Genomic DNA, 27092 nt, shown 5'->3' on the forward strand with positions numbered 1-27092 from the left:
ATTTTAAGTGAATGGTGGATCTCTTTACTGAGGTGGAGAGCAAAGCATCAACTAAGGGGTATAAATCAAAAGCTCTGCCCCGGACGTTTTAGGTTTGATACGACTTTGAGGCATCCAAGTGGAGGATGCAATGAAATAACCATGTATGAAGCTCGGTAAAGAGGACAGAACTAGAGATATTAACCCGAGAAAGTCAGCAGGTAGGAGGGTACTTATGGGAATGTTGAGCTCACCCAGCAAGAGCTGAGCTCACACTGAACGAAAAGGGCCCAGGCCCTGGCAGGAATTTAACGGGCAAAGACCGAAAAGCAGGGCCCAGGCAGAGACCGAAAAGCAGACTGAAAAAGAATGATGGAGTACAATGAGGTCATCATGATGTGCGCTGGATTAGACTAAACGGCTGCTTTAAATCCGAGTCTATCCATCTCTGGACTGCGCTAAAAATAAGGCAGCGGCCAAGCTAGGTCTGCTCTCACAATCCTCCTCAGGCAGGGAGTGGCGCAACCACTAGCCCCGGCAGGCCCCGCCCCCGGGCAGGCCCGCCCCTGCCCTATCCCGATCCTGCCAGGCGCTCCAATCGCTTGTAGAGACCATCGCTGGACCCAGGCGGCTGTGTCGATCTCCGCTCCAACTGGAGACAGGGTCCAAACCATGGCGGAGAAGGCTCAAAAGAGGTGAGTCGGTTGTTTGAGAAAAGTCTATTTCTAGACTCCACATGAGTGGAATCTGCTCCTGGTCGCCAACGGTAGGGACTAAGATGATGTCTTATCCCGGGCGTTCGGCCTGGATGGCTCTTAAAGCCCAGCCTTGGCGGCCGCTGAGGGAGAAAACGACGAAGCGGGCGTAAGGGAGGATTGGGAAGGGATGAGGAATCGGTGCCTGGAAGGTTTTTGTTCTTCGATCCCACCGCCACCGCGCCGCCCTCCTCCAGAACGCGCCTGCGCGGAAAGGGTCTCCGAGAGGCGTTGCGCGGCGAGAATGGCGTCGCCCGCTTCCTCGGGACCCGGAGGGACCCCCCCCTCCGACCCTCACCCCCTGTCCCCCAATTCGGCGCTGTTTGATGCAGCTGTTCACGGAGGGCGGCTTGTAGCAGTATTCTCTGCTGTGCGTTCCGAGACACCCACGGTAGTGCTGGCCGCACCCCAGAACCCTCTTGCCCATTGTGGGCACAGTGTGTGTAAACCCATCGCTGTCGCTCTTCACAAGGGGGACTGCGCCTGGGCTAGAACAGTGTGAGACATTCTGGTCGGCGTGGCTAAGCTACTTTGTAAATGTGTGAGGACAGCAGTGGGGGCTCCTCCCAACAGCCTTCACTGCTGCGAACAGCTTGGGTGGAAGAATTGCTTAAGTTAACGATTTCGGAAAGCAGCGGCGTTGAGCACCCTCTGCTGCCTCTCTTTGAACGGGAAACCGACACACCTTGTTTCTGTTGCAGTAAATTAAAATTTAGGGTTTTTTTTCTATGGAGGAAGGTAACTATAATCTTTTTTCATAAGCTAAAGAGAACCAGGTATACTCTGAAAATTGTGTGCAGTATATAGCCATGTATAGTGGAGTGTTCTGGGGTTTTTTTTAGTGTATTTATTTATTTAGAGAGAGCTGGGGAAGGGCAGAGAGTGGGAGAGAGAGAATCCCAAGCCAGCACAGCCTATGTGGGACTTGAACTCACAAACTGTGAGATCGTGACCTGAGCAGAAATCAAGAGCTACCGGGCTCCCCAGATGGCTTGTTATGTAAATAGGTGCTCAGCTAAGCCTTTCATCTCAGCTGCCTGAGCCCCCTCAGCCTCATCACTCGGAGGTGCAGTGGAGTCTACACAGAGATGATTGGACCACGTTGTAGTTGGTCTAGTGATGAATTTAATTGTTTTCTGCCTCATGGAGAAGTATGCTGATGGGACCACAAACTCTGCCTGGGTCCTCTCCCTTAGACATAAAACTGGACAGAGGGACACTTGGGAATCGTTCCTATCCTCACTTGTCTAGGACAAGTTATATGTTAGTGCTGTTTTCATAAAAAAAAAAAAATCATAGAGGGAGGCTGAGGGAATGGAAACTTGAAATGGGAAATAAGGTCTAAAACGAGGCATTTTAATAAGATTGCATTATTTTAACACACAAACCCACTCTAAATGAAAAACATCAGAGGAATAGCATTTTCAAATGGTGATCCATTCAAGGACAGCATCATTCAGCTTTCACAGGAAAAATACCCAACATGTCAGGAAGTTTCCAAGAAACTTTCAACTAACAGAAAAGAAATGATTGGTGTTAGGGTAATGATGCTTCAGGGACAAACTGCTTCAGGAAATTTCTAGTCTCTGGGCTTCAGTTTCCTCATCTATAAGATGAGAAGGTCAGGCCATTTTCTGCTTTCTGTTCCATGTTACTGAAGTTTTTCTTGTACTTGGTAGAAAGATTGTATTTTTTACTGTGACTTCAGCAGAGTCAGACAGGTAACCCCGATGCATCGTTTTTAGAATTTCATTAACTTGTGCCTTGTAGAAAGTCAGTGTATGTCAAAATGATGCAAACAGATATAGCTGTGTCTGATCTCATAAGTATTTCTTAGATAGACTCAGGAATTACTAGTTTTTGTTTGATATATATTTTTACTTAGAGCTTTAAAAAATGCTTTGTGGTAGGAAGGTTTGTTTGCTGAAATTTGTAGAAGAAAAAATTGTGTCTCGTTTTTTTTAGTTTTCCCTATCAGTAAGGAAGTGGGTGTGATTTAAGAAATATATTTTTGGGGTGCCTGGGTGGCTCAGTCAGTTGAGTGGCCGACTTCGGCTCAGGTCACGATCTCACAGTCCGTGAGTTCGAGCCCCGCGTCGGGCTCTGTGCTGACAGCTCGGAGCCTGGAGCCTGTTTCGGATTCTGTGTCTCCCTTTCTCTGACCCTCCCCCGTTCATGCTCTGTTTCTCTCTGTTTCAAAAATAAATGAACGTTAAAAAAAAAAAAAAAAGATATATTTTTGCTGTCACTTTGCACTTGTATCAGGGAATATTTAGGGGGGTTCTAGAATGTAAATGATGGAGAGACATGTTAAAGAGTTTGTACTCTGCTGACTTTCAGAGCTATATTTGTCTTTTTAATTATTTCAGGAGAATTTAGTGATTCATCACTTAACATATTACACCCAGTGCTCATCCCAACAAGAGCTCTCCTTAATGCCCATCACCCGTTTAGCCCACCCCCCCCCACCCCTCTCGCAACCCTCAGTTTGTTCTCTATATTTAAGAATCTCTTATGGTTTGCCTCCTTCTCTATTTTTCCTTCCTTTCCGCTGTGTTCATCTGTTTTGTTTCTTAAGTTCCACATGAGTGAAATCATATATTTATCTTTCTCTGACTTATTTTGTTTAGCATAATACACTCTAGTTCTATCCACATTGTTGCAAATGGCAAGATTTCATTCTTTTTGATTGCTGAGTAATAGCCCATTGTGTGTGTGTGTGTGTGTGTGTGTGTGTGTGTGTGTGTGTGTATACACACCACATCTTTAGCCATTCTCCAGTTGATGGATGTTGGTATCTTTCCATAATTTGGCTATTGTTGATAGTGGTGCTATAAACATTGGGGTACATGTGCCCCTTCAAATCAGTATTTTTGTATCCTTTGGATAAATACCTAGGAGTGCAACTGCTGGGTCATGGGGTAGTTCTATTTTTAATTTTTTGAGCAACTTCCGTGTTGTTTTCCAGAGTGGTTGCACCAGTTTGCCTTTCCACCAGCAGTGCAAAAGAGTTCCTCTTTGTCCGTATCCTCACCAACATGTGTTGTTGCCTGAGCTGTTGGTTTTAGTCATTCTGACAGGTGTGAGGTGCAGGTGTAAGGTGGTATCTCTCTGTGGTTTTGATTTGTATTTCCCTGATGAGTGATGTTGAGCATCTGTTAGCCATCTGGATGTCTTACTTGGAAAAGTGTCTGTTCATGTCTTTTGCCCATTTCTTCGCTGGATTATTTGTTTTTTGGGTGTTGAGTTTGGTAAGTTCTTTATAGATTTTGGATACTAACTCTTTATCTGATATGTCATTTGCATATATCTTCTCCCGTTCCTGCCAGTTGCCTTTTAGTTTTGTTGATTTATTTCCTTTGCTGTGCAGAAGCTTTTTATCTTGATGAAGTCCTAATAGTTCATTTTTGTCAGAGCTATCTTTCTGATCTAGAACTCTTATGAGCTCTGTGTTTTTACTTTCTTACTGAGTCTTTCTCCTGAATTTTCTGTGGACCCTCAACCTGAATTAATATAAAATTTAACAAAATGACTTCACTTTTTTCATTGCCTTACTTTTCTATGTACTGATGATTTTCAAATCTTCTAACAGATATAGCAGATACATCAAATATCTAGTAATTATCACATAATCTGTCTTTTTTTTTTTCCCCTTTGGAGATCTTCCCATGAAACCCTCTATCATCTTTGCTCTCTGAGGCTGATGCATGGCTGTTGTCCTGATATTTCCGTTTGTACTAACACACTGGAGCCTCTGTTTCTAGACTCTATCTTATCTATTGGCTTACTTTTATTTAGCTTAGTACATCCTTCGGCAACTTCCCAATAAAGAGTACTTTTTTAAAGTTTTTGCAAGTCTGAAGATGTCTTTATTCTCTGTCCAAACTTGATTGCTAGTTTGGCTGGGTGGATAGCTCTGGTTTGAACATAGTTTTCACTTAGAATTCTGTAGGGATTGTCTGTGGTCTTCTAAATTCTAGTATTGCTACTGAGGACTCTGATGCCATTCTGATTATTTTAACCTCTCTTGGTGTTTTGGGTTTTTGTTCTGAAAACTTTAAGGATCTTTTCCATAGCATTCAGAAATTTTAAGATGATATTACTTGGCATGGGCCTTTTGCATTCACATCCTTTTAGGGTTGAGATTAATATTCTTTAGTCTGTGGGAAATTTTCTTGTATTATTCTTTAATAGTTTTTTTCCATAAATTATTTTCTCCTTTTTATTTGGATTCTTTTTTTTTTTGTTTTTGTTTTTGTTTTTGAAAAAGAGAGACAGAGTGCAAGCAGGGGAGGGACAGAGAGAGAGGGAGACACAGAATCGGAAGCAGGCTCCAGGCTCTGAACTGTCAGCACAGAGCCCACCGTGGTGCTTGAACCCATGGACTGTGAGATCATGACCTAAGCCAAAGTTGGATGCTTAACCAACTGAGCCACTCAGGTGCCCTGAGATTTATTTGGATTCTATACCTCATATGTTGGTACTCTAATTTTCTCACTTTTTCTGTCCTATTATCAATTTTATTTTATTTATTTTATTTTATTTTGCATTTTGTTCTACTTTCTGGAAGAGCTCTTTTTTTAACATTCCTAGTGATTTCACATTTTGGTTATGTTTTTAATTTTTAGGAACTCTTTCTTAGACTGTTCATTTTTCATAGACTTCTGCCTTGTTTAATGCAGTAGTCCTTTATTTCTCGTGAATTATACGTTTGGTTTTTTTTTAAGTTTACTTTTACTACCTGAATTGTCTGTGTTTCTTCAGACTATTTTTTTTCCTTTGTTTTGCTTTTTTTCCTTTTTAGTTGGAGGCTTTCCTGATTTATCTAATCATCTCTGGCTCTCTGTCCATTATTAAGGATGAGAACTTAAACCACTGGAAGCTCCAGGTATATGCATTAGGCTTACCTTCTGATGTGCTTCAGGGTGGAGCAAATCAGGCAGGAAGCTGAACTTCTCATTGAAGAACTCATGTTGTCTGGTAGTTTCTTTGGAAAAGAATCCTCTTCTATTCCCTTGTTGCCTAAAATTCTGTATGAGGATAGGGAGGCACACAGGGGAAGGGGAGATGGTGGGCTCACTGTTGCTCAGCCAGTCCTCATCACCTACATCTGGGCCTGATTTCTTGGGTGCAGTACCGCAGGGAGGGGCAAACTTTTTCTATAAAAAGGTAGTTTTACCTTGTTTTTATTGTTAGGATTATATAGTATTCCAGTAAGTTGATTACATTTTATTTCATTACTTCTCTCCTTTTATGGTTTCATTATTCTAAATAACATTGCCAATTTGTGCATATATTTGCCTCCTGTTGAATTCTTGATGGTAGAACTCCAGAAATAGATTTCCTAGGTTAAACATTGTGACTACGTTGATTCCTGATGCATATTGGTACAGTATTTTCTAAGAAGTATCCTGATAATTATCATCAAAAGTGTCCAAATGTCTCAGTTAAATTATAGATACATCATCTGATAGCCAGAATGAATGAAAAAGCAAAAACACCTCATTATCCTGAACGAACTAATACAGGAAATGGACTGGAGTGTGATTATACTGAATATTCCAAATATTTGCATTTATTTCATAACATAGCCTTTTATTTCTTACTTACATTGACTTGTGTCATGTTTCTACTAATACAGTATCAACCATCCTTCATGTAATACGACACAGAACAGTGACAGACAGTGGCCTAGAAATACTATAACCAATGCCATTGTGAATCGGCATGATAGGGTTATATTTATGATAGCTGATTGTTTATTTGAAGATTGGAAGTAATGAGAGTGTTACTAATGAATAATAATTTTATCCTGGGTTAAGAAAGATTGTTGCTGAATCAGTGAGAACAGTGATTTAAAGAACAACAACAAAAAAACTGGTCTTAAAAAGGGAAACTAGGAGTCTAAAATTCATTAAATGATATGAGTTACAAGAAAGTATTTATAGGTAGGGGAGGGCATATAAGGATCATGATTTGAGGGAGACTTTTTTTTAAGGAAATAAGGATAAATTTTCAGCCTAGTTATTGAAATGAATCCAGGATCCCCTTGGCACCTGCTGTTAAGAAAATTTTATCAATCTCTTTTCTGTCTTGTTTTATTTAGTTATATATTGAATAGGTAATCATTTGTGAGCTTCAAAATGCAAACAGTTAAAAAATGGGGATGTAAAGAAAAACATTTTCCATCTACCATTGTGTCCTTGCTATCCAGCTCCTCTCTCAGAAGGCAGTGAATATTATTAGTATCTTCTGTGTCCCTCCAGAGATAGTTTGGAAATATTGAAGCAAATACAAATATTCAGCAGTTACACACTAGAACAGCTATACTGGTTGCATCAGTTGTAAATGATGCTCAAAAGTTATATCAAAGAAACTGTGCTAAACACAAGTATTTTATTTAGAATGGCAAGCATGTCCTATTTAAGTTCATGTTACATGTAATGAAGATTTGCATTCATCAAAGAGGACAGACTTAAAAAGTGAATGAACCCATCTCACAGTAAAACATTTGGAAAAATAAAACCTGGCAGTAACAATTTTTTTTTTTTTTATCAAAGCAATGTCAAAAAAAGGCATGAAAAACAAATAGTATCATTGACATTTTTATACTATCTACTATCAGTTAAAAAATCAGTATTTTCATACATGAATATTTATAGAACTTAATACGAGTGATTACTGCACTCTACATTTCTGGTTCTTACTGGTTGAAAAACATTTGCTAAAGTTTCTGAAAACAAGTTTTTAGAAAACTTAACAAATCAGTCAAGATATTAACATTTTGGTCAAGAAAGTTTCAGCTGTTTTATATATCAGGTTTTAATAGTTTATTTAAAATGCATAATTGGGCCACCTGGTTGGCTCAGTCAGTTAAACGTCCAACTTCAGCTTGGGTCATGATCTCACCATTGGTGGGTTCGAGCCCTGCAATGGCTCTGTGCTGACAGCTCAGAGCCTGGAGCCTGCATCAGATTCTGTGTCTCCCTCTCTCTCTGCCCCTCCCCTGCTCTCTCTCAAAAATAAACATTAAAATGCAAAATTCATGGCTTAGAAAAGTAGTTTGATAGGTTTTGTTGATCTCATAGAACTAGAACAGGTTAAGGATATTAAACATTATACTAGAAATCTTAGGGCAATAAGGCAAGAAAAATAAATAATTGGAAAAGAAGAAAAACTGTGTATTCACAGACAGCAAAATTATTTATGTGAGAAATCCCAGAGAATCTACTTGAACTCAGTGGGTTTAGCAAAGTTTCAGGATACAAAGTCAATATACAAAATTATATTGTATTTCTGTGTACTTGCAGTGAATGACTGGAAATCAAAATTTTTGAAAAATCCAAATAGAATTCTGAAGTCAAAATATCTAAAATGGTATTGTTGTTTTATAGAAGCGAGTGCACATTTAACCATGAATAAGATCATTCCTACTAAGAAAAATACTTAGAACAAGTTACCAAATGATTGTCAATTTAATGGGGAAGTCGTTTGGTACAGTTCTTCACGTCAGCTCATGGCTCAGCTACAGCTGCATTCAGCTAGATTCAGCTGTGTCAAACAGGACATCACAGAATATCAAAAAGCATCAATGAATTATTTGGAGTTAGTAATTTTGAACAGCTTGCACTCCGGTTTATATCACTTGATAAGCTGATTTATAATATAAATAGAGAATATTTGTAAATTTTGATTCCCTACGTTGATTTCTATATTAATATTACCTTGCCAGTTGTTATGTATTGTGAATATTCATTCTTTTTACAAAAATAGTGGTGTATTGTATACTGTCCATTTTCTGGCTTTTACTTTTTTTGACTTAAGATAGGTTGGATTACAGAGAGGGAGGGAGGCAAACCATAAGAGACCCTTAAATACTGAGAACAAACTGAGGGTTGATGGGGGTGGGGGAGACGGGAAAGTGGATGATGGGCATTTAGGAGAGCACCTGTTGGGATGAGCACTGGGTGTTGCATGGAAACCAATTTGACAATAAATTATATTTAATACAAAAATATATATAGCTTGGAAATCATCCCAAATTTTTACATAAAGGATTATTCATTCTTTTTAATGATTGTGTATTAGATTGTGGTGTACCACACTTTACTAACCTGTCCCTTTTTAATGGATATCTAGGTTGTATTCAGCCTTTTGCTGTTTGGAAACAATGCTGGTGTTAAAAGAATCCAAAATCTCTTTTCTCAAGCATTTTAATAGGGCATCATATATGATTTTAGCCTGATGGATAGTATGCCCCCTCAGAAACTTATAGTATATTAAATACCTTACCTTTTATCATTTCTTTTTTTTAGTCAGATTTTTTTTTAACTTTTTTTTCACTGAAGTGTCTAGATAGCTTCTATAGCAATATTTTTTTTAATTTAAAAAAAAATTTTTTTTTAACGTTTATTTATTTTTGAGACAGAGCATGAACGGGGGAGGGTCAGAGAGAGGGAGACACAGAATCCGAAACACAGCACAGAGCCCAACACGGGGCTCGAACTCACAGACCGTGAGATCATGACCTGAGCCGAAGTCGGCCGCTTAACCGACTGAGCCACCCAGGCGCCCGTATAGCAATATTTTTTAAACTTATCCACGGTGAATGTTACCTTTTTCTTCCTACAGTGTGAAGATTGCTCCTGGAGCAGTTGTATGTGTAGAAAGTGAAATCCGGGGTGATGTAACCATAGGTAAGGAAATTGTTTATTAGTGGTTTTTTTCCTCAAAAATTGATGTAATTTAATTTATTTCAATGCTTTACAATTAATTAGGTGTTATATATTTGTTTCATTGACATCCTAATTTTATTGAGAAAATGATGTATTTCTCCCATGTTTAGTATTTCTAAAAGAAGTAAGTGTGATGGGCACTTGTTAAAGATTTTATTTTATTTTATTTTTAATTAAAAATTTATTTATTTTAACTAATCTCTACACCCAACATGGGGCTTAAACCCACAACCCAAAGATCGAGTCACATCTCCTGACTGAGCCATCCAGGCACCCCAAGATTTTATTTTTAAGTAATCTCTACACCCAATGTAGGGCTCAAACTCAAAGCCCCAAAATCAAGAGTCACATGCTCCACTGACTGAGCCAGCCAGGCACCTGGATGGACTCTCTATTTTGAAAACTCCTCTCTGATAAAGGAATGAGGTGATGTAATAGAGTCATTAATTAATTAATTTATTTATTTTAATTTTTTTTTTTTCAACGTTTATTTATTTTTGGAACAGAGAGAGACACAGCATGAACGGGGGAGGGGCAGAGAGAGAGGGAGACACAGAATCGGAAACAGGCTCCAGGCTCTGAGCCATCAGCCCAGAGCCCGACGCGGGGCTCGAACTCACGGACGGCGAGATCGTGACCTGGCTGAAGTCGGACGCTTAACCGACTGCGCCACCCAGGCGCCCCTAGAGTCATTAATTTATTTGAGAAACATCTATTATGTACTACAGTGTGCGCTGTGCTAGCACTAGAGACACAGCGATGAACACAGCAGACAAAGGTGTTGCCTTCATGGAGCTTATACACTACTAGGTAGTTAGTACAAGGTGGACCATGGAGTCGGACAGACCTGGGTTAGCATCCTTGCTCTTTACCTGTTGGTTTACCTTGCACATATTATTATACATAACCTCACCAGCCTTCATTTTCCCCATCTGTGTAAGTGTGTGTATTAGAATTAGGTTCAGCTGCATATAGTGGTGGCTTAAACACACAAAAGTTTATTCTCTTATATAAATAAGTCTAGAGGTAGGCAATTCAGGGCTGGTCAGTTGATTGTCCAGGAGCTCCAGCCTTGTAGGCCCAAATGCGATAGCTAAAGCACCAAGAGTGATCTTTGATAAGAAAGGGGAGGATTTGGGGCACCTGGGTAGCTCAGTCCGTTAAGCATCCGACTTAGGCTTAGGTCATGATATCGCAGTTCATGAGTTTGAGCCCCAAGTCAGGCTCTGTGTTAACAGCTCAGAGCTTGGAGCCTGCTTCGGATTCTGTGTCTCCCTCTCCTCTCTGATCCTCCCCAGCTCATGCGCTCGCTCTCTGTCTCTCTCACAAGTAAATACTAAAAAAAAAAGAAGAAGAAAGGGGAGGAGTGAAAACAAAAGAGTGTACCTCCAAGTTGGATCAGCTTCCTTTACATAGTCTTCCTGAAAGTTTCACACATTCTCTCTTTGTGTGTCTGATGCCTTGGACTTAGTCTCAGCCTTGGAAAGCTGAGAGATACAGTCTGAACTGGGTGCATTGCTGCCCCCAATCTAGTGGGATTCAGCTACCAGGGAAAGGGAAGAACGGATATCTAGTGGCAAGTAGCAGGTTTTTCGACATGCAAAATAGGAGTGCCCACCTTTACAGGCACTTTTTGAAGGATTAAGTAAGAGAATATTTGTGAAAGTCATTGCCCGAAACCTAACACTAGCTGACCACATTGTTAAATCTTAGCAGTATGTAGCCTTGCTGGAGGTGAGGTCCAGCACTGAAATCAAATTAACAGTTTAACATGTGGTAACTTGCTTCTATGGACATGATTAAGTTCCCCTGAACTTACATTTTAGCCACTAGTTCTTTTAGGTATGTTTTCACTGCATATTGTGCCTTTGTAGCTTTATGAGCTAACATGAGTCCATCCTTACTAGCAGCTGCATGTTACCAGAGTAGAGCTTTCAGTGAGTTAAGTACAATTTCAGAGAGAAAATACGCCCTGGTCCCTTATGCTAACAGTATCTTTTGTTGTTGTTGTATTATTTATTTATTTGGAGAGAGAGGTGAGAGAGAATCCCAAGCAGGCTCCATACTGTCAGCGCAGAGCCTGATGCGGGGCTCCATCTCATGAACTGTGAGATCATGACCTGAGCCGAGATCAAGAGTCAGACGCTTAACTGCCTGAGCCACCCGGGCGCTGCTAACACTATCTTTAATGGGAAAAAAAAAATTGTGAATTTTAGTAAGTCTAAGCCTCCAACCAATTTAGACATCATGTCTTATAAAACAAGTAAAGATTGTACCAGTATTATGGAATATCATTAGGAATTTTTTAGGTTGGATTTTATTTTAGATTGACAGTATTTCAGAATTTAGAAGGTGACACAGTTTCTTTTCAGTGCTATGTTAACTTTTTGTTAATTCTTAAAACCATTTGCAAACTTGTTATGAGGAGAAATCATGATGGCCACATGTTTATCAAAGATGTTGTTCTGCATTATTTTTAATCTGGTATTTTTAAAAAAAGTTTTAATGTTTATTTATTTTTGAGAGAGAGAGACAGAGAGACACAGAATCTGAAGCAGGCTCTAGGCTCTGATCTGTCAGCACAGAGCCGTCGTGGCTTGAACTCCTGAACGGTGAAATCATGACCTGAGCTGAAGTCAGATGCTTACTCAACTAAGCCGCCCAGAAGTCCCTTTAATCTGGTATTTTTATGGTTTTCATCATGATTCGAGGAATAACCCTCTCATTAGCTCACAAGGTATTGTTTTTTTCTTTTTTCTTGTTTTTAAAGTTTAATGATTTATTTTGAGAGAGAAAGAGAGACAGGCAAAGGGAGGGAGAGAGAAAGGAAAAGAATCCCAAGCAGTCAGTGCAGAGCCTGATGCAGGGCTCAAACTCATGAACTGTGAGATCATGACCTCATCTGAAATCCAGAGTCAGGCGCTTAACCAACTGAGCCACCTAGGCACCCCACTCACAAGGTATTCTTTTTCTTTTTTTTTTTTTTTTTTTAATGTTTATTTATTCTTGAGACAGACAGAGTGTGAGCAGGGGAAGGGCAGAGAGAGAGGAAGACACAGAATCCGCAGCAAGCTCCAGGCTCTGAGCTGTCAGCACAGGGCCTGACATGGGGCTCGAACTCTGGAACTGCAAGGTCCTGACCTGAGCCAAAGTCAGAAGCTTAACCAACTGAACCACCCCCAAGTATTTTTAATTAGAAGGAAAGTAAGGCTAAAATAATGTAGCTAATCACACAAACTTGCCCTTTCATTTCTACTTCTTCCTCATTTTTAACAAAGTATGGTATACCTATTATATAATAGATAGATAGTATAGAAACCTCTGCTGGCAAAAATGTACACACGGGTGTAGGTACATGTTTGTCTGTAGGTATATTTCAGATTTGAAAAAAAAAAAAAAAACAACTCCTGTTACTTTTCTCCTTTTCTCCTATGAAAAGAAAAGGTGGACCAGGGACCACAGCATAGGATTGGGACGTGGGAGTATCAGGAATCAGCACTCACTTTCCAGTTTCTCCTGCTGTCTTTCACTACTTTGTGCTCCTCCCCTTTCCTTATCCTTTTAATCACCAACCTTCCCTAAATGTTGAAATTATGTAAGGAATACAGTGTTTAAATCTACTTTTTTTCCAGTAGCTGATAGTACAGAGATGGCTAAAATGTAAATGAGAGTTCAACACAGATTTTTTAGCATAAGAAGTAGTCCTAATTTTTAACTAATGTTTTGAAGTTTATCATAGAATGGATCTAAATTAATGTTTTTATGCTTATTTTTGACCCAGTGTTTTAAAACAGGAAAATTTGCTCACTTTATAGAAACATCTCAATTTTTAAAACTAAGGAAAAGATTCAGAAGTGATATAGTTATCCAGTGCTCATTTTCATTATGTATGTTTCTTATCATTTTGTTTTATTTGTTTGTTTGTGTTTATCTTTAACTGTATATATAAGAATGGAAAATTTCCAGAATCAGTATTTAGATAGCCATTTCTATCATTGTTATATTTGGAATAAGATATCCCTAATCTTCTGACTGCTATTAATTCATTTTTCTGATGTAATACATGAGATTAAAAAGCACCAGGGAGATCTGAAGTTAAATGAGAGAGTAGAGATAAGTTATGTGATTAAAACTTACTCCCCCGGGCACCTGGGTGGCTCAGTCGGTTAAGTGTTGGACTTCGTCTCAGGTCATGATCTCACAGTTCATGGGTTCCAGCCCCGCATTCGGCTCTGTGCTGAACGCTTGCTCAGAGCCTGGAGCCTGCTTCAGATTGTGTCTCCTTCTCTCTCTGCCCCTCCTCCACTTGTGCTCTGTCTCACTCTTTCAAAAATAAATGTAAAAAATTAAAAATAAAACTCACTCTCCCCACCATGTTTTTTTCTTTTTCCCCAATTTATGGCTTTTATTGTTTTTGTTTTTGCTTAATTTACTAAAGTCTTTTTCTGTTATATTAGGGATATAGAGATTTGAACACCTAATACGCTTTGTTTTCTCAGTCAAGTAGCAATAAACTTAAGTGTAGTTGAGTTTAATAGAGTTTTCAGAATGTTATGCAGAACTTTACATCCCCCAGTTGGTTATACTTTTACCAAATTATTCTATTATGAAATATTTCAGAAAGAAAGTAATTTTTCCTTCTCTTTGTTTCAGTAGTGTAATAGAACTTTAAACCTGATCTGTTCTCCTAGAAAATCAGGTATTTGGTTTTTATCAAAGAAACTAGTCTGAAGCTTTGAAGCATTGTCCTTAAGCAGAAACCGTAGGACTTGAGGCGCTGCTGGAGCCTGACCCCTTTCCTTAGAGGCTGCCAGGAAACAGACCTTGGGAAAAATAACAGCTCTCTTGTTAATTACAATGTGGGTAAACAAGGTTTCGTAGTGTCCAGCCTGTTTTTAATTAGGCTGCCTTGATTTTTGGACCACGCATTATTTCCTTAAATTTTGTTTTGAAAACTGAAAAGCATTTCAGAAAGTTACTTCTAAGCCCCTTTTCTGTAGTCCCATTATAGGGTGAAGGTCAGTCTCCTGGTCTCAGGACAGGGCTCGGTTGGGACGAGGTACTAGGTAGGAAGGCAGACCTCCACATAGTGGGAAAACGGAGATGGAACCCCTTTGTCCCATTTATTCTTTCTCTCCGTTAGAGTTTTTAATACAGATCAAAAGCTTCCCTTTACTGTGGAAGTCTTTTTTAATAAGGCAGAACAGTGACCTTGACTTGAAATTCATCAAATATAAAGCAGTTCTTACAGGTACTTAAGCTTACAGCTCAAAGGAATTGTTTTAACTTTCCAAAGAGAGCTTGTGGCTTTTTGAACTATTTATTGACATATGAAAATGTACACAAAGATAGCTTCCTGTGGCAAAGATAGACAGGAAAAATGTCCTTTACCAAATGAGGGGAATGGAAGTTTGATGCAAGGAATGCCTTTCTGGCTGTGTTGCATCAAGCCCAGCCAACCATTTAGAAAAATAATTCATCAGCCAGTAAGGCAACATCAGCTCTAGACACATTTATCCAAACAGGGAGATAAGCCAAATAGGATTTCAGCACATTTGGTAAGCAAATATACAAACTACCCTGCCAGTTAAGAGCTCCAAAAAAGTTCACAACAGCCTTTAAAAAAAAAAAAAAAAAAGCAACTTTCTATAGTGACACATTTTTATTTTTAAAGCATTTTAACCTCAAGACCCTTAAACTTGGTTTGAAATCAGACCCGTTCTAGGTAAAAGTGCTTCTTACATGTAGAAGAGTGTGGAGCAGTCTGTGCCCAGACTTCAGTGTGCCATGGCTGCCCGGGTCTTGGAATACCACTCGGATTCCTGGGCCCACTGGTGCCAATCTCCAGCACAAAACTGTGCAGAGACAAAGCCCACACTGTGCAGGTTACACACCTGAGTCAGAATGTCCCTTTAGCAAGTTCTAGAAACCAAAATTTTAGCAGTCACATATACTGAAGTACATGAATACTAACCCCTCTACTCTCTGCCCCAAAAGACCTACAAGAGGTTTAGGGGAACTGTTCAGTTTATTATCAGCCATGACTTCTGTTGCACCACAATTCAGAGTTGATACTTGAACCTTCTAAGTTATTTCAGCCCTGAAACACAAGGACTTGTAGTTTGGCAGTGCTGCCACCAGGTGGAGGCGGTGTGTCATGTAAGCTGGTGATCCTGCATTATATCCCAGGGCCCTCGGATTTACAAACAGATATCCAGTTATCTTCTTGCTAACTTATTATGATAAAAATGAAAACAACAATAGTAAAAAACCTGCTTAAAATAGCTCAGGCATTAGGGGCACCTGGGTGGCTCAGTCGGTTAAGCGTCTGACTTCGGTTCAGGTCATAATCTTGGGGTTGGGAAGTTCAAGCCCTGCATTAGGCTCTGTGCTGATAGCTCAGAGCCTGGACCTGCTTTGGATTCTGTGTCTCCCTCTCTCTGCTCCTCCCTTGCTCATGCTCTGTCTCTCCCTTTCAAAAATAGATAAACATTAAAAAAAAAAAATAGCTCAGGCATTATATTTAAAAATTCTATAAGACATGGGACTTGGGTTTAGTTTCATTTTTAAAATTTGTGTTTGTATAGTTAACATATATTAGATCATTTTTGAAAGGGAAAAATGAAAATATTATTTTCAAAGCTATTTCAGAGGAATTTTTAAAGAAAGACAGGTTTCAGTGACAACCTTATCATACTAGTCCATTCTCTAGTAACTTCTAACACGTCTGCTTGTCGTCAAAGCTGCAGCTTAGGGGCCAGCAGAATACCTAGTGCCTCTGGCTTATCTAGCCACGGCAAACGATCTGCTTTCTATCACAGCATGGTGATCTCTTCCCCGTCTAAGATTTTAACGCCAGTACAGAAAATACATTTATTCTTTTCTTTTACTATCTTACAGTAATATGTGAATTTTCCCCCACTGTTTAAAAGGAGTTACCACCCTAATAACCTGAGTGGAGGAGAGGAGTTTTTCTGTTTCTCAGACCAGAAGGAGTTGTTTTGCTTATTGATAGTTATTTGTTAGCTTTTAGTGTCAGATAGTGATGAACTTCCCATTTTTAACACCTATGGGCTAGACCCTGTGATCTCCCTTTCAGACATTATTTCGTATAATCCACACTTCAACACAATGAAGCAGGTTATTCTGGATCTCATCTTTTTATAGATGAGAGAACAGGCATTTGAGAGATTAAGCATATAGATTTTAAGTGGTAGAGACCCAGAGTCTAGACTTTCTAGACAAGGAGTGGGGTGCTGGTAGGGGCTTTAATTACAAAGAATCTAAAATAGAATGATTTGTCCCTTTTATCACAGAACATTTTTAAGTAAAGTGTGAATCTGGTATTGTGCAAACTACAGATGTAAATTGGTTCACACAGCTGGAAGACCTGTAAGAAATTTCTCATTTTGGGGGAATCCAGTGTTTGTTTCAGTATTATTTAGCACCTGTCCCTCAAAAGTGGTAACATCTAAATGCCCGTCAGTAAGGGCTTGGTTAAATAAATTATGATATGTTAATATGATATGAAGTACTATTCAGCCATTAAAAAGAAGAGCTAGCTAAATGTACTTTTATGGAAAAATCACCATGACTTTTTAGGTGAATTAAGAAAATTGCACAATAATAAGTACCATTCCTTGATTAAAAAAAAAAATCAACTATGTGCTTATAATCCATATTTTTCCACCTTCAAATTATATTCTATTTATTTTTTAACTTCATGGTAAAAGATATTTATATACAATGATATTTACGGGTCTTAAGGGTATAGTGGAACTTAAGTCTGGAATAATATACCCCAAACTTTTAAGAATAGTTACCACTAGGGAACAGGATTAGCACAAAGAGAGGATCTTTCACTTTTGCTTTTTTTGAATTTTTATAATGAGTATGTATTACCTTTGTAAATATGTGTATTTCTTAACAGAAAAAAAGGCACATGTGTTCACAATCATGGTCAACTTGAGAATCTTCCCAGGGACCCAAGAGATCCCATCTTTTATCCTGAATAGGAGAATTTGCCAAAGCAATTTTACTTGGGCAGCTCAGGATTTGGGGAGCCAGGGGTGACAGAAATAACAAAGCCACTCTCATGTTATTTCTTACCAGACTGTGCGTCTTTTGACTGTGCATCCTGTCTTGGACCCCACCCTCCTTATCAATCCCCAGCTCTTCATTGTTGGGGGGAAAAAATAAAGTTGCACTGAGGTTCCTTCCAGTTCTCTGGGCACCAGGAACACCTTCTTATTTAATACATTTGTGTGTGAGTATGTTAAGTATTTCCAGTTTTCAAGATAACAAAACAAAATAAAGAAGAAATGCAAGCTCAAAAGGGCAAAAGTAGCTTATATTTCTTTTTATTTCCCTCTAACATACAGCACTGGATCTTGCCTGTCACACGCAGCTAATGATTATTGAATAAATTAGCTTACATAGTTGAGTACTGAATTACAGGGACAGTGCATCTTCCTGACTGCCTTCCCACCTCCTGTCAACACTTCTACCCACGCTGTCTTCCTTTCAGAGTTGGTTACTTCATGTCCACTTATTTACCAATAAAAATAGCCATGGCATTGGGGGTGGGTGGGGCTAGTGTTGCAGGGAGTGGCAGTAATGAGGTTATATTTTCTCAGGAGTGATTTCATTATCACCAAAATGCTAGGCCTTTGGGAAATTAAGAACCAGGGGAGGGAATGTGTTAGCTGTCCAGAATCGTGTCCCTGTTTAAGCAATGCCGGCCACCTCCACCCTGGCGGTGAAATGGATGTGGTAAGACCCCTTCCCGCTCCTTTCAATTTGAGGTAGGAGGCGTCCCCTCAGTCTGCCTATTTCAGAGTCTTAGGATTCCAGTAATTATATTGGCTCCTTCCACTGCCTCCCTGTAACCTTTTCAACCTTTAACTGGTTAAAATCATGTCCTAGACCAGACACAACAGTATCTCTGCCTCCTTCCAGTGGTTAGGCTTGTTATTGGGATGGTGACAAAGTAACAAAAATAAGGTTTCCATGTTTCCCTTCTCCCATTCCACCCATGTTTCCTCTTAGCCACTTAATAGGAAGACTAACTCTATATAGTACACAAGCATGAGAAAGTGTTAATGTGGTTCACTAGCATGAGAAAGCCCAACATTATAAGCAAAGGGAGCCTTACTTTTATGAGAGAAAGCAGGGAAGGGAATTAATATTATTGCCAACAATGTGCCAGAATACTGTGTCTACAAACATGATCTCATCTAATCCTTACAGTGCCTCTGTAAGATGGTATATTCCCCACCCCCATTTCACTGCTGAGATAACAGAGGCTTCCAAACAGCTGGTTCGCCAGGGCTGTCTGGCTCCAAAGCCTGTGCTGTCTCCACTCACCTTGCCTTGAGATTTGGCACTAACTACTATTGATAACAGCTGAGGAGATAACATTTGTAAAGTGCACCTAGTGTGGTGCCTGGCACATACTTTAGAAAATGTTCCTCCCAATAGCCTCGGCCCCCTCTTGGTCACCTTCTCCCCTCCTATTGGAAGCGTAGCCTCCACCAATAATTTCTTTTCACCGTATTTTTAACAGGACCTAGGACAGTGATCCACCCTAAAGCACGGATTATTGCGGAAGCCGGGCCAATAGTGATTGGGGAAGGTAACCTAATAGAAGAACAGGCGCTTATCATAAATGCGTGAGTAAGACACTTTCAGATACCCTGAACTAAGTACCTCGGGTGTGTTTTTATTAATTCAGCTATCTTTAGGAACCTTTTACGGTAGACATTTGGAAAGCCTACTATTTTAGAACTAGAGAAACATTAAGGATCTTTTCAACACAAGTGGTTAGTAAATAAGGAAACCAGAGACCAGATGGGTGAAGAGACTCGTCCAAGGTGAGATAACTTGTTGGTGACTGACTAGAATCTCCTCCTCTCAGTCTGATAATCTTCCCCTTACATATCACTACCTCCTCTGTGCGCTAAGCAAACATTTCCTGACTCCAGTGACCAAGTGCTGTGCTGACCACCCTTGAAGAGAGTCTTTTGGTTAGATTTCTCACTTCTGGCTGAATTGTTATTACTCCTGCCCAGACACATGAGCTTTACTCTGATATATATTTTCATATGCTTTGTGGGGGTAGCACCCAGAATTATATTTGAAAATGTGGGGGCCTTAGAGGCAATTTTTAAAAAAAATTTTTTTAATGTTTATTTTTATTGTTGAGACAGAGACAGAGCATGAGTGGGGGAGGGGCAGAGAAAGAGGGAGACACAGAATCTGAAGCAGGCTCCAGGCTCCGAGCTGTCAGCACAGAGCCTGACACCAGGCTCGAACCCACAGACTGTGAAATCATGACCTGAGCCGAAGCCGGATGCCCAACCGACTGAGCCACCCAGGCGCCCTGGCAATTTTTAACTTTCAAGAATAAAAAGTAATAAAATATTCAAACATGTACATGATCTTAGTGAGCTAGACTATACCTATGAAATTTTCATAAGCATTTAATAAAGCTTTCTAGATAAAATTTTGGCAGGAAATTCAAGCTTATACCTAATTTATAGCAACAATGTATGGAATTTGTAAGAAAGACCTTGGGAAAATATTTGACTGTGATAAAGAGATTGATTTGTCATAACACTTACTTAGGATTTGGGAGTTGCTTACTATATTAAGCAGTTTCTTTTTAAAATCTTATTTTGGCACCTTTATTGTAAGTAAGTTAGTAATAGCTATATTCTGCAGTAACTCAGCTGTCAGAGATAAAGCACCATTTAAAAAATGGCTTCCTCTTAGACCACAAACATTTTATGTTCCAAATATTTCAAACTACCTAAGAGCATATAAAATAATTACGTGAATTTCTGTTTATATTTCACAATCTCGAATGATTATTGAGAATGGAAATTTTTCGAGCCAGGCATGATTTTGATTCCAGTTTAATAAGCTAAAAATTATAGCCAGCATCATTTTTACCTTGTCCTGGAAAAGGCCCTCTGGGCTATGAGCTTTAAAAATAAGCAAAGGAAAAATTAAAAATAAAAAAAAATAAATAAAAATCAGCAAAGGAAGGCTGACCTTCTAAACTTACCTGTGACTTCTTTACCTTTTAGTAGTTCTTTTTCAACTCAGAATCAAGTCTTCAGCATAGATGATAAATAATTCACTTGGAATAAGAAATTACTTATATAGTTACATATTTTAAGCTTGATGGAGATCAAATTGACAGAATGAACCCAAATTCTAAAACAAGAGAATTGCTTATTGCATTATTGACTTTGATGATTTGTCTCTTCTTTTTATAGTCACCCTGATAATATCACCCCTGATGCTGAAGATCCAGAACCAAAACCTATGATCATTGGCACCAATAATGTGTTTGAAGTTGGCTGTTGTATCCTTTACAATAGTTTAAAGTAAAACATTCTTCCCAGCTGTTTTTAATATCCAAAATCTATTCCATAGAAATCATCATATTTTACCTGTCAAATATATCAAGTATATCGTAAGTATGCATTCACACACACACACACACACACACACACACACTGCTCCTAGTGTTACAGCTTGTTCACAGGCAACAATAGGTAACAATGACTGAGTGGCAGTAGACATAGAAACAGAAGAATTCTGGCTTCTGTCCTGCTTTAAGAACCACAGCTCTGTCCATTCAATTCCTATATAGTTGAGGTTAACAGTATGTTGTCTGCTGCAAAGAAATGGTAGAAAGGGATGGAAATATTTCTTTTTTTTTTAAGTTTATTTTATTTATTTATTTTAAGGGGGGGAGGGGCAACGAGAGAGGGGGGAGAGAGAGGGAGGGAGGGAGGGAGAGAGGGAGAGGGAGAGAGAGAGAGAGAGAGAGAGAGAGAGAGAAAGAGAGAGAAAGAATCCCAAGCTAACAGCGGATCCTGATGTCAGGGCTTGAGCTCACAAACCATGAGATCATGACCTGAGCTGAAATCAAGAGTCGGACACTTAACCAGCTGAGCCACCCAGGCACCCCTGGAAATATTTCATTCTTTGTTTTTTTTCCCCAGAGTGCTACTAGTTCTTTCCTTGATTTTTGTGCTCTAAAAAGCTAGTAAACTCTTTTCATGTTGTCAGCAAGATATAATTTTATGACAGAAAAACTTGGAGGAAAATAAAAGCTATTTAGTGATAGCAAAATATTTAAATAAATTAAGCTACAGGCACAAAATGGACTATTCAGATCATTAAGCAGTCATCTTAAATTACGGTTTTAAAGATTTTAATCGTATGGAATAATGCCTGCAAATTTAATTGAACCAAGTAAAGTGAGCTGTAAAAGTTTATACAGTTTGATTCCCAGTTATGTTAAGGGAATTATATGTATTTACATAAAGATATATCAAACTGTTAGCAGTGTTATCTTTAAGCGATTGGGTGATAAATTTAATTTTCTTAAAACAGTCGTGAAAATATGTTACTTATAGAATGGGGGTAAAAGATGCTCATTTCCTTAAAAAACATAGAAGGCATTTATATCTACTTAGAGATGCTTACATTTAAAGATTAAAGCCTTACTTTCAGGCTGCCCTGAGCAAAGGAGCTCTCACCAGGCTGAGCCTGCGTGGCCCTGCCCATGCTCCTACCCTCTATCCCAGGGCAGGATAAGGATATAGTGAATTGGTAGGGGGAAAAGATGCACATGTTTACAATGTTTACTTAACTCTGGCTTACAGATTCCCAAGCCATGAAAATGGGAGATAATAATGTTATTGAATCAAAAGGTAAGCTGTATTCAGAATTTTATTGTGAAAATGATTACCTCCTTTTTCTTTGTGGTGTCCTAGAAAACAACCCAAGTATAACCTCTGGCAAAGTGGAAGGAAGGCATGGTTGGAAGTGGACTAAAATAGGAGATTAAATGTTTGCCTTTAAGGAACCTAATAATGTGTTTAATACATTGAACTAAAAATTCAGCTGTGTACATAAGTTGGGATTAGATTAAACCATAACGTTCAGATGAAAGATTTGAAAAGATTTTTGCTAAATACTAGTGTCAGTGATAATTTAGTTGATTAATATAATTGCAGAATTAAAGAAAAAAATCATTTTCTGTATCAGTTTGCTTTCTTTAATTTCAGGACTACTTTATCTAGCCAGTCAGGAACAAATATAAGCAACTTGTCATAAGTGGAGCTGGGCAGGAGGTCATGTAAAGTCACCACTATGGGAAAGCAGCTCCCAAGAGCATGCCCCACTAAAGTCCAGAAAGAACCTGAACAATAAGATGTCTTTAGAATAATAATTTATCTTTGGTGGTCCTAACTGACATGAAAGAATAATGCTTCTTTTTTTAAATACTAAAGTTAGACTTGTTGTTAATCTACTTAATGGTTTTTGTTTTAATTTGATTACCAATTATTATCGTTGTTATTTTCTACTTATTATATACTTACTATGTGTCAAATAGCCAAGTAAATAGTTTGGCACTTTCCATTTAATATCTTACTTATTCCTTACAACAAACTGTAAGTAGGTTGATCTTTCATTTCATAGATAAGCTTCTCAGAATTTATAGTGACTTGTCCAAGGTCACACAACTAGTCAGCAGCAGAGCTCTGTGTTTAATCCATCTAATACTAGTCTGGTGCCTGCCTCTATGCTTTACCAACTCTGAATTGAAGTATTTTCTTTAACTTTTTTCTTAAAGCTAGTTTACTTTTTCATACTTAAGACATTTTGGAAAAATGTAACATTCCAATCATTTGTCTTAAATTACAGTTCTTTCTATGTTTTTATTGCAGCATATGTGGGCAGAAACGTAATCCTGACAAGTGGTTGCATCATTGGGGCTTGCTGTAACCTGAATACATTTGAGGTCATCCCTGAGAATACAGTGATCTATGGTGCAGACTGCCTTCGTAGGGTGCAGACTGAGCGACCACAGGTACTGGAACCTGTCTTTAAAAGGAGTTCTTTTTTTTTTTTTTTAATGTTTGACAGAGACATAGCATGAGTAGGGGTGGGGCAGAGAGAGAGGGAGACACAGAATCAGAAGCAGGCTCCAGGCTCTGAGCTGTCAGCACAGAACCTGATGTAGGGCTCGAACCCATGAACTGCAAGAACATGACCTGAGCCAAAGTCGGGTGCTTAACTGACTGAGCCACCCTGGCGCCCCAAAAAGGAGTTCTTTCTGAAAGAAACAAAGAAAAACTTAAATACAGAGAACAAACTGGTGGTTGCCACAGGGGAGGTGGAGTGGGGGGGAGAGAGATGGGTGAAACAGATAAAGAGGATTAAGAGGTACATACCTCCAGTTTAAAATAAGTAACTCACAGAGATGAAACGTACAGCACAGGCAATATAGTCAGTAAATTGTAATAATGTATGGTTGTCATGGTGACTACATTTATCATAATGAGCACCAAGTAATGTATAGAATCATTGAATTGATAAGTTGTACACTTGAAACTAATATAACACTTGAATAATGTTAAATATACTTCAATTAGAAAAAAATTTCTGGCGCTACTAATTTTCAAAAAACTACCACATAATTGTTTTAATGGGACAGCAAGTTTGCCATTTAAAGAGCAGATGAGAGGGACGCCTGGGTGGCTCAGCCAGTTAAGTGTCTGACTCAGGTCATGATCTATGGTTGTGGGGTCGTAGGTCACAAGATCTGCACTGAGCGTGGAGCCTGCTTGGGATTCTCTCTCTCCTACTCTCTTTCCCCCTCCCTCTCTCTGTCTCAAAATAAATAAATAAACTTAAAAAAATAAAATAAAAAGCAAATGATTAAAATAAGGGAAACATTCCTAAAACTAGAATTTATTTGCATTGAAATTATTCAGTCTTTAAGTTATTATCAAAAATATGTACAAAGATGACAATGACAAATTGATAATGAGCAAAGAAAATCCAGAGATGTTGCTTCTGATCTTAATGTATTTTCACTGAAAATGTATCACCAAACTTTATAAACTGTTGATTCACTCTGAAAATACCAATCCTCAAGGGTAAGGAATGATCCTACCAAATTTATACTGGCCAACCAACTTTGGTCCGTCTGTTAGTTTACCAACATAGCTGACTTGAAAATAAACACAGTTTGTGAATATGCAAGTGTGTTTTGATACTTTCCTGGCTTACGAGAAATTATCTCTTCCTACTAAGAACCAAGAATAATTAAGAATATGTATTTAGAGTTTCATACAGGAGATAAAATAGGGCATTTGGGGCTTCCTTTGGACAGAAGACATTCTGATTGAAGTTTTGAACTTCATTGTTTGGCACACAATATATTTCTTTAGTTACCCAGCCTCTTTCCCCTCCTCCAAAAGAAAATATTTTTCAAGACATCTATCATTTTGCATCTGATTCTTAGCCATATTTTATCAGATGTTAAAACTCCAGCTGTCTTTGGGTTATTCTGTTTCTGTAATGTTTGGATTTTATTATTATTATAAGCAAGTATTACTTCTATAGACCAAAAAGGCAATAAAACAAACCAGGGTTGTTTTCACTATCTTTCTGCATAACAGCAAAAATGATTGAAGAAGGAGAAAAGAAACTGGAGTTGGGTTAAAAGAGATTAGAATTCAGTGAGTAAGAATATCTGAAGTTGAATACAGTTTTCCACATCTCACTCATCACAGGTCCTTATTAAAGAACTTACTGAATCAAAATGTCTCGGGCAAGGACCTAATAATCATCCATATTTGTCACAAGTACCCCTAGTGAGTTTTGCAACGAGGGAAGTTTGGGCAGCGCTGGTGAGTGAAGAGCAGAGAGTACAGCTGTGTACTTGTAGGGCCTGTGGAAAACTGTGCGTTCCAAGAATTCTACTTAGGTTGTTGTCTATGATTAGAACTTTTTAACTTTTTCAAGGCCAGCATAAAGCCTGTAACAGCAGGGTTGAAAACTGAGTCATGTATATTTTTAAATTTTTTTTTTAAGTTTATTTATTTAGAGAGAGAGTGTGTGAGAGAGTGTGAGTTGGAGCAGGGGAAGAGCAGAGAGAAAGGGAGAGAGAGAAACCCAAGCAGGCTCCTTGTCGTCAGCACAGAGCCTGACGCGGGGCAGATCGTGACCTGAGCTGAAATCAAGAGTCAGATACTTAGTCACCCAGGTGCCCCTCATGTATATTTTTATATGTAAAATATTTTGGCTTTTTTGTATTTCCAAACTTAATGTATATTCATTGTAAATTAACCAAAATAAATAAATAATTAACCAAAAAACCCCACAAAAAACAGGTAAGCAAAAATCAGCCAGTGGAAATCACCTATACTTCCCTGACCCTGAGCTGCCTGGTACTCTTGCTTTCTGCTTGTCAGTTCTTAATTCTCTTATCTTTTTAGCCCCAGACACTACAGCTGGATTTCCTGATGAAAATCTTGCCAAACTACCACCACCTAAAGAAGACTATGAAAGGAAGCTCAACTCCAGTTAAGAACTAAGAACAATATACAACATCAAGATAACAGTTTGTCTTTGACCACTGTCTTTTGAGAGGGCCACAGTGTTTATGCGCTCTTAGCAATTCACAGATTAATACATGTTGTCAGAGAGGAAAGTAATGGATTTTCATTATAACTGTCCTCTGTAATTACATAAAATGCATTATTTTCCTATATCCTTACTCCTTTTCTGAGAATTTACAGGTTTGGTTTATTTTTCTTTTGTCATATGTTGGCCATGATTTTAGTTGTGTAAAAGATTCCCTGTGATAAGAAAGGGCATATTACTATGTATTTATATTGTAGCATATGTTGTATTCAATAAAAATGCTAGTGACAGGACTTTCAGTGAACATACTTTGATCAAGTTTTCTACTTGTGTTAACTTCGCTAAAATAGCTCTTTTAATTTTTACTGTGTACTAGCCATATTAAAGTTAATGTGTTTATCTTTTCCTTTTGTTACTTTGGAGCTGTTTGATATTTCTTTTTTTTTTTTTTTTTTAATTTTTTTTTTCAACGTTTATTTATTTTTGGGACAGAGAGAGACAGAGCATGAACGGGGGAGGGGCAGAGAGAGAGGGAGACACAGAATCGGAAACAGGCTCCAGGCTGTGAGCCATCGGCCCAGAGCCTGACGCGGGGCTCGAACTCACGGACCGCGAGATCGTGACCTGGCTGAAGTCAGACGCTTAACCGACTGCGCCACCCAGGCGCCCCTGGAGCTGTTTGATATTTCAGGTGAAATTTCAGCAGCTGTTGAACTAATTTGACTTCATCTTATTTCCAAGAAAAAAATCTATTTTCATTTTAGTAAAACAGGTATTAGAAAAAGATGTATTCTGTAGCATACAAACAAAATCAGTAAGAATGATCTCTGATGGAAATGACAAGTAAATGACCCTTGAGTAGTCCTGAGTTTCTGAGGATAATAAAACTAAAAGAGATTTTGATATATTTATAAATTTATGAAATTACTTTCGCACATTACCAATGACTGTTGATCTTATTATTATTTATCTTAATTACATAATGGCAACATATTGAGGATTTTATTGTAATCCTAAATTTTTTTTTAATAATTCAAATGTGTACATTTGATGGAACATACTTTTTTCTGAGTCAGTAGCTGTTGGTTAATATTAAGACATTAAATACCAAAATATTTCCTATTGAAATTAAATAATTATATACTAAAAACTATTTTTGAAGTTC

At 38.5% G+C, this 27092-nt stretch overlaps 1 protein-coding gene across 2 annotated transcripts; it reads left to right on the forward strand.

The window, feature by feature from the left end:
* Positions 1-412: 412 nt before the first annotated feature.
* DCTN6 (dynactin subunit 6) lies at positions 413-26220 on the forward strand. 2 transcript variants are annotated; one of them, XM_045455825.1, is made up of 7 exons: positions 413-674; positions 9366-9430; positions 19035-19140; positions 20752-20840; positions 22153-22200; positions 23221-23363; positions 25780-26220. In XM_045455825.1, the coding sequence occupies exons 1-7, from the start codon at positions 652-654 to the stop codon at positions 25876-25878; spliced, it is 573 nt and encodes a 190-aa protein (XP_045311781.1). In that variant the 5' UTR covers positions 413-651; the 3' UTR covers positions 25879-26220. The 2 variants fall into 2 exon arrangements, with proteins under 2 accessions (XP_045311781.1, XP_045311775.1); XM_045455819.1 differs by lacking the exons at positions 413-674; positions 9366-9430 and adding an exon at positions 12084-12206.
* Positions 26221-27092: the final 872 nt, after the last annotated feature.

Source organism: Leopardus geoffroyi, chromosome B1, assembly GCF_018350155.1.
Source record: "Leopardus geoffroyi isolate Oge1 chromosome B1, O.geoffroyi_Oge1_pat1.0, whole genome shotgun sequence".
In the NCBI taxonomy this organism is placed as follows: Eukaryota; Metazoa; Chordata; class Mammalia; order Carnivora; family Felidae; genus Leopardus; species Leopardus geoffroyi.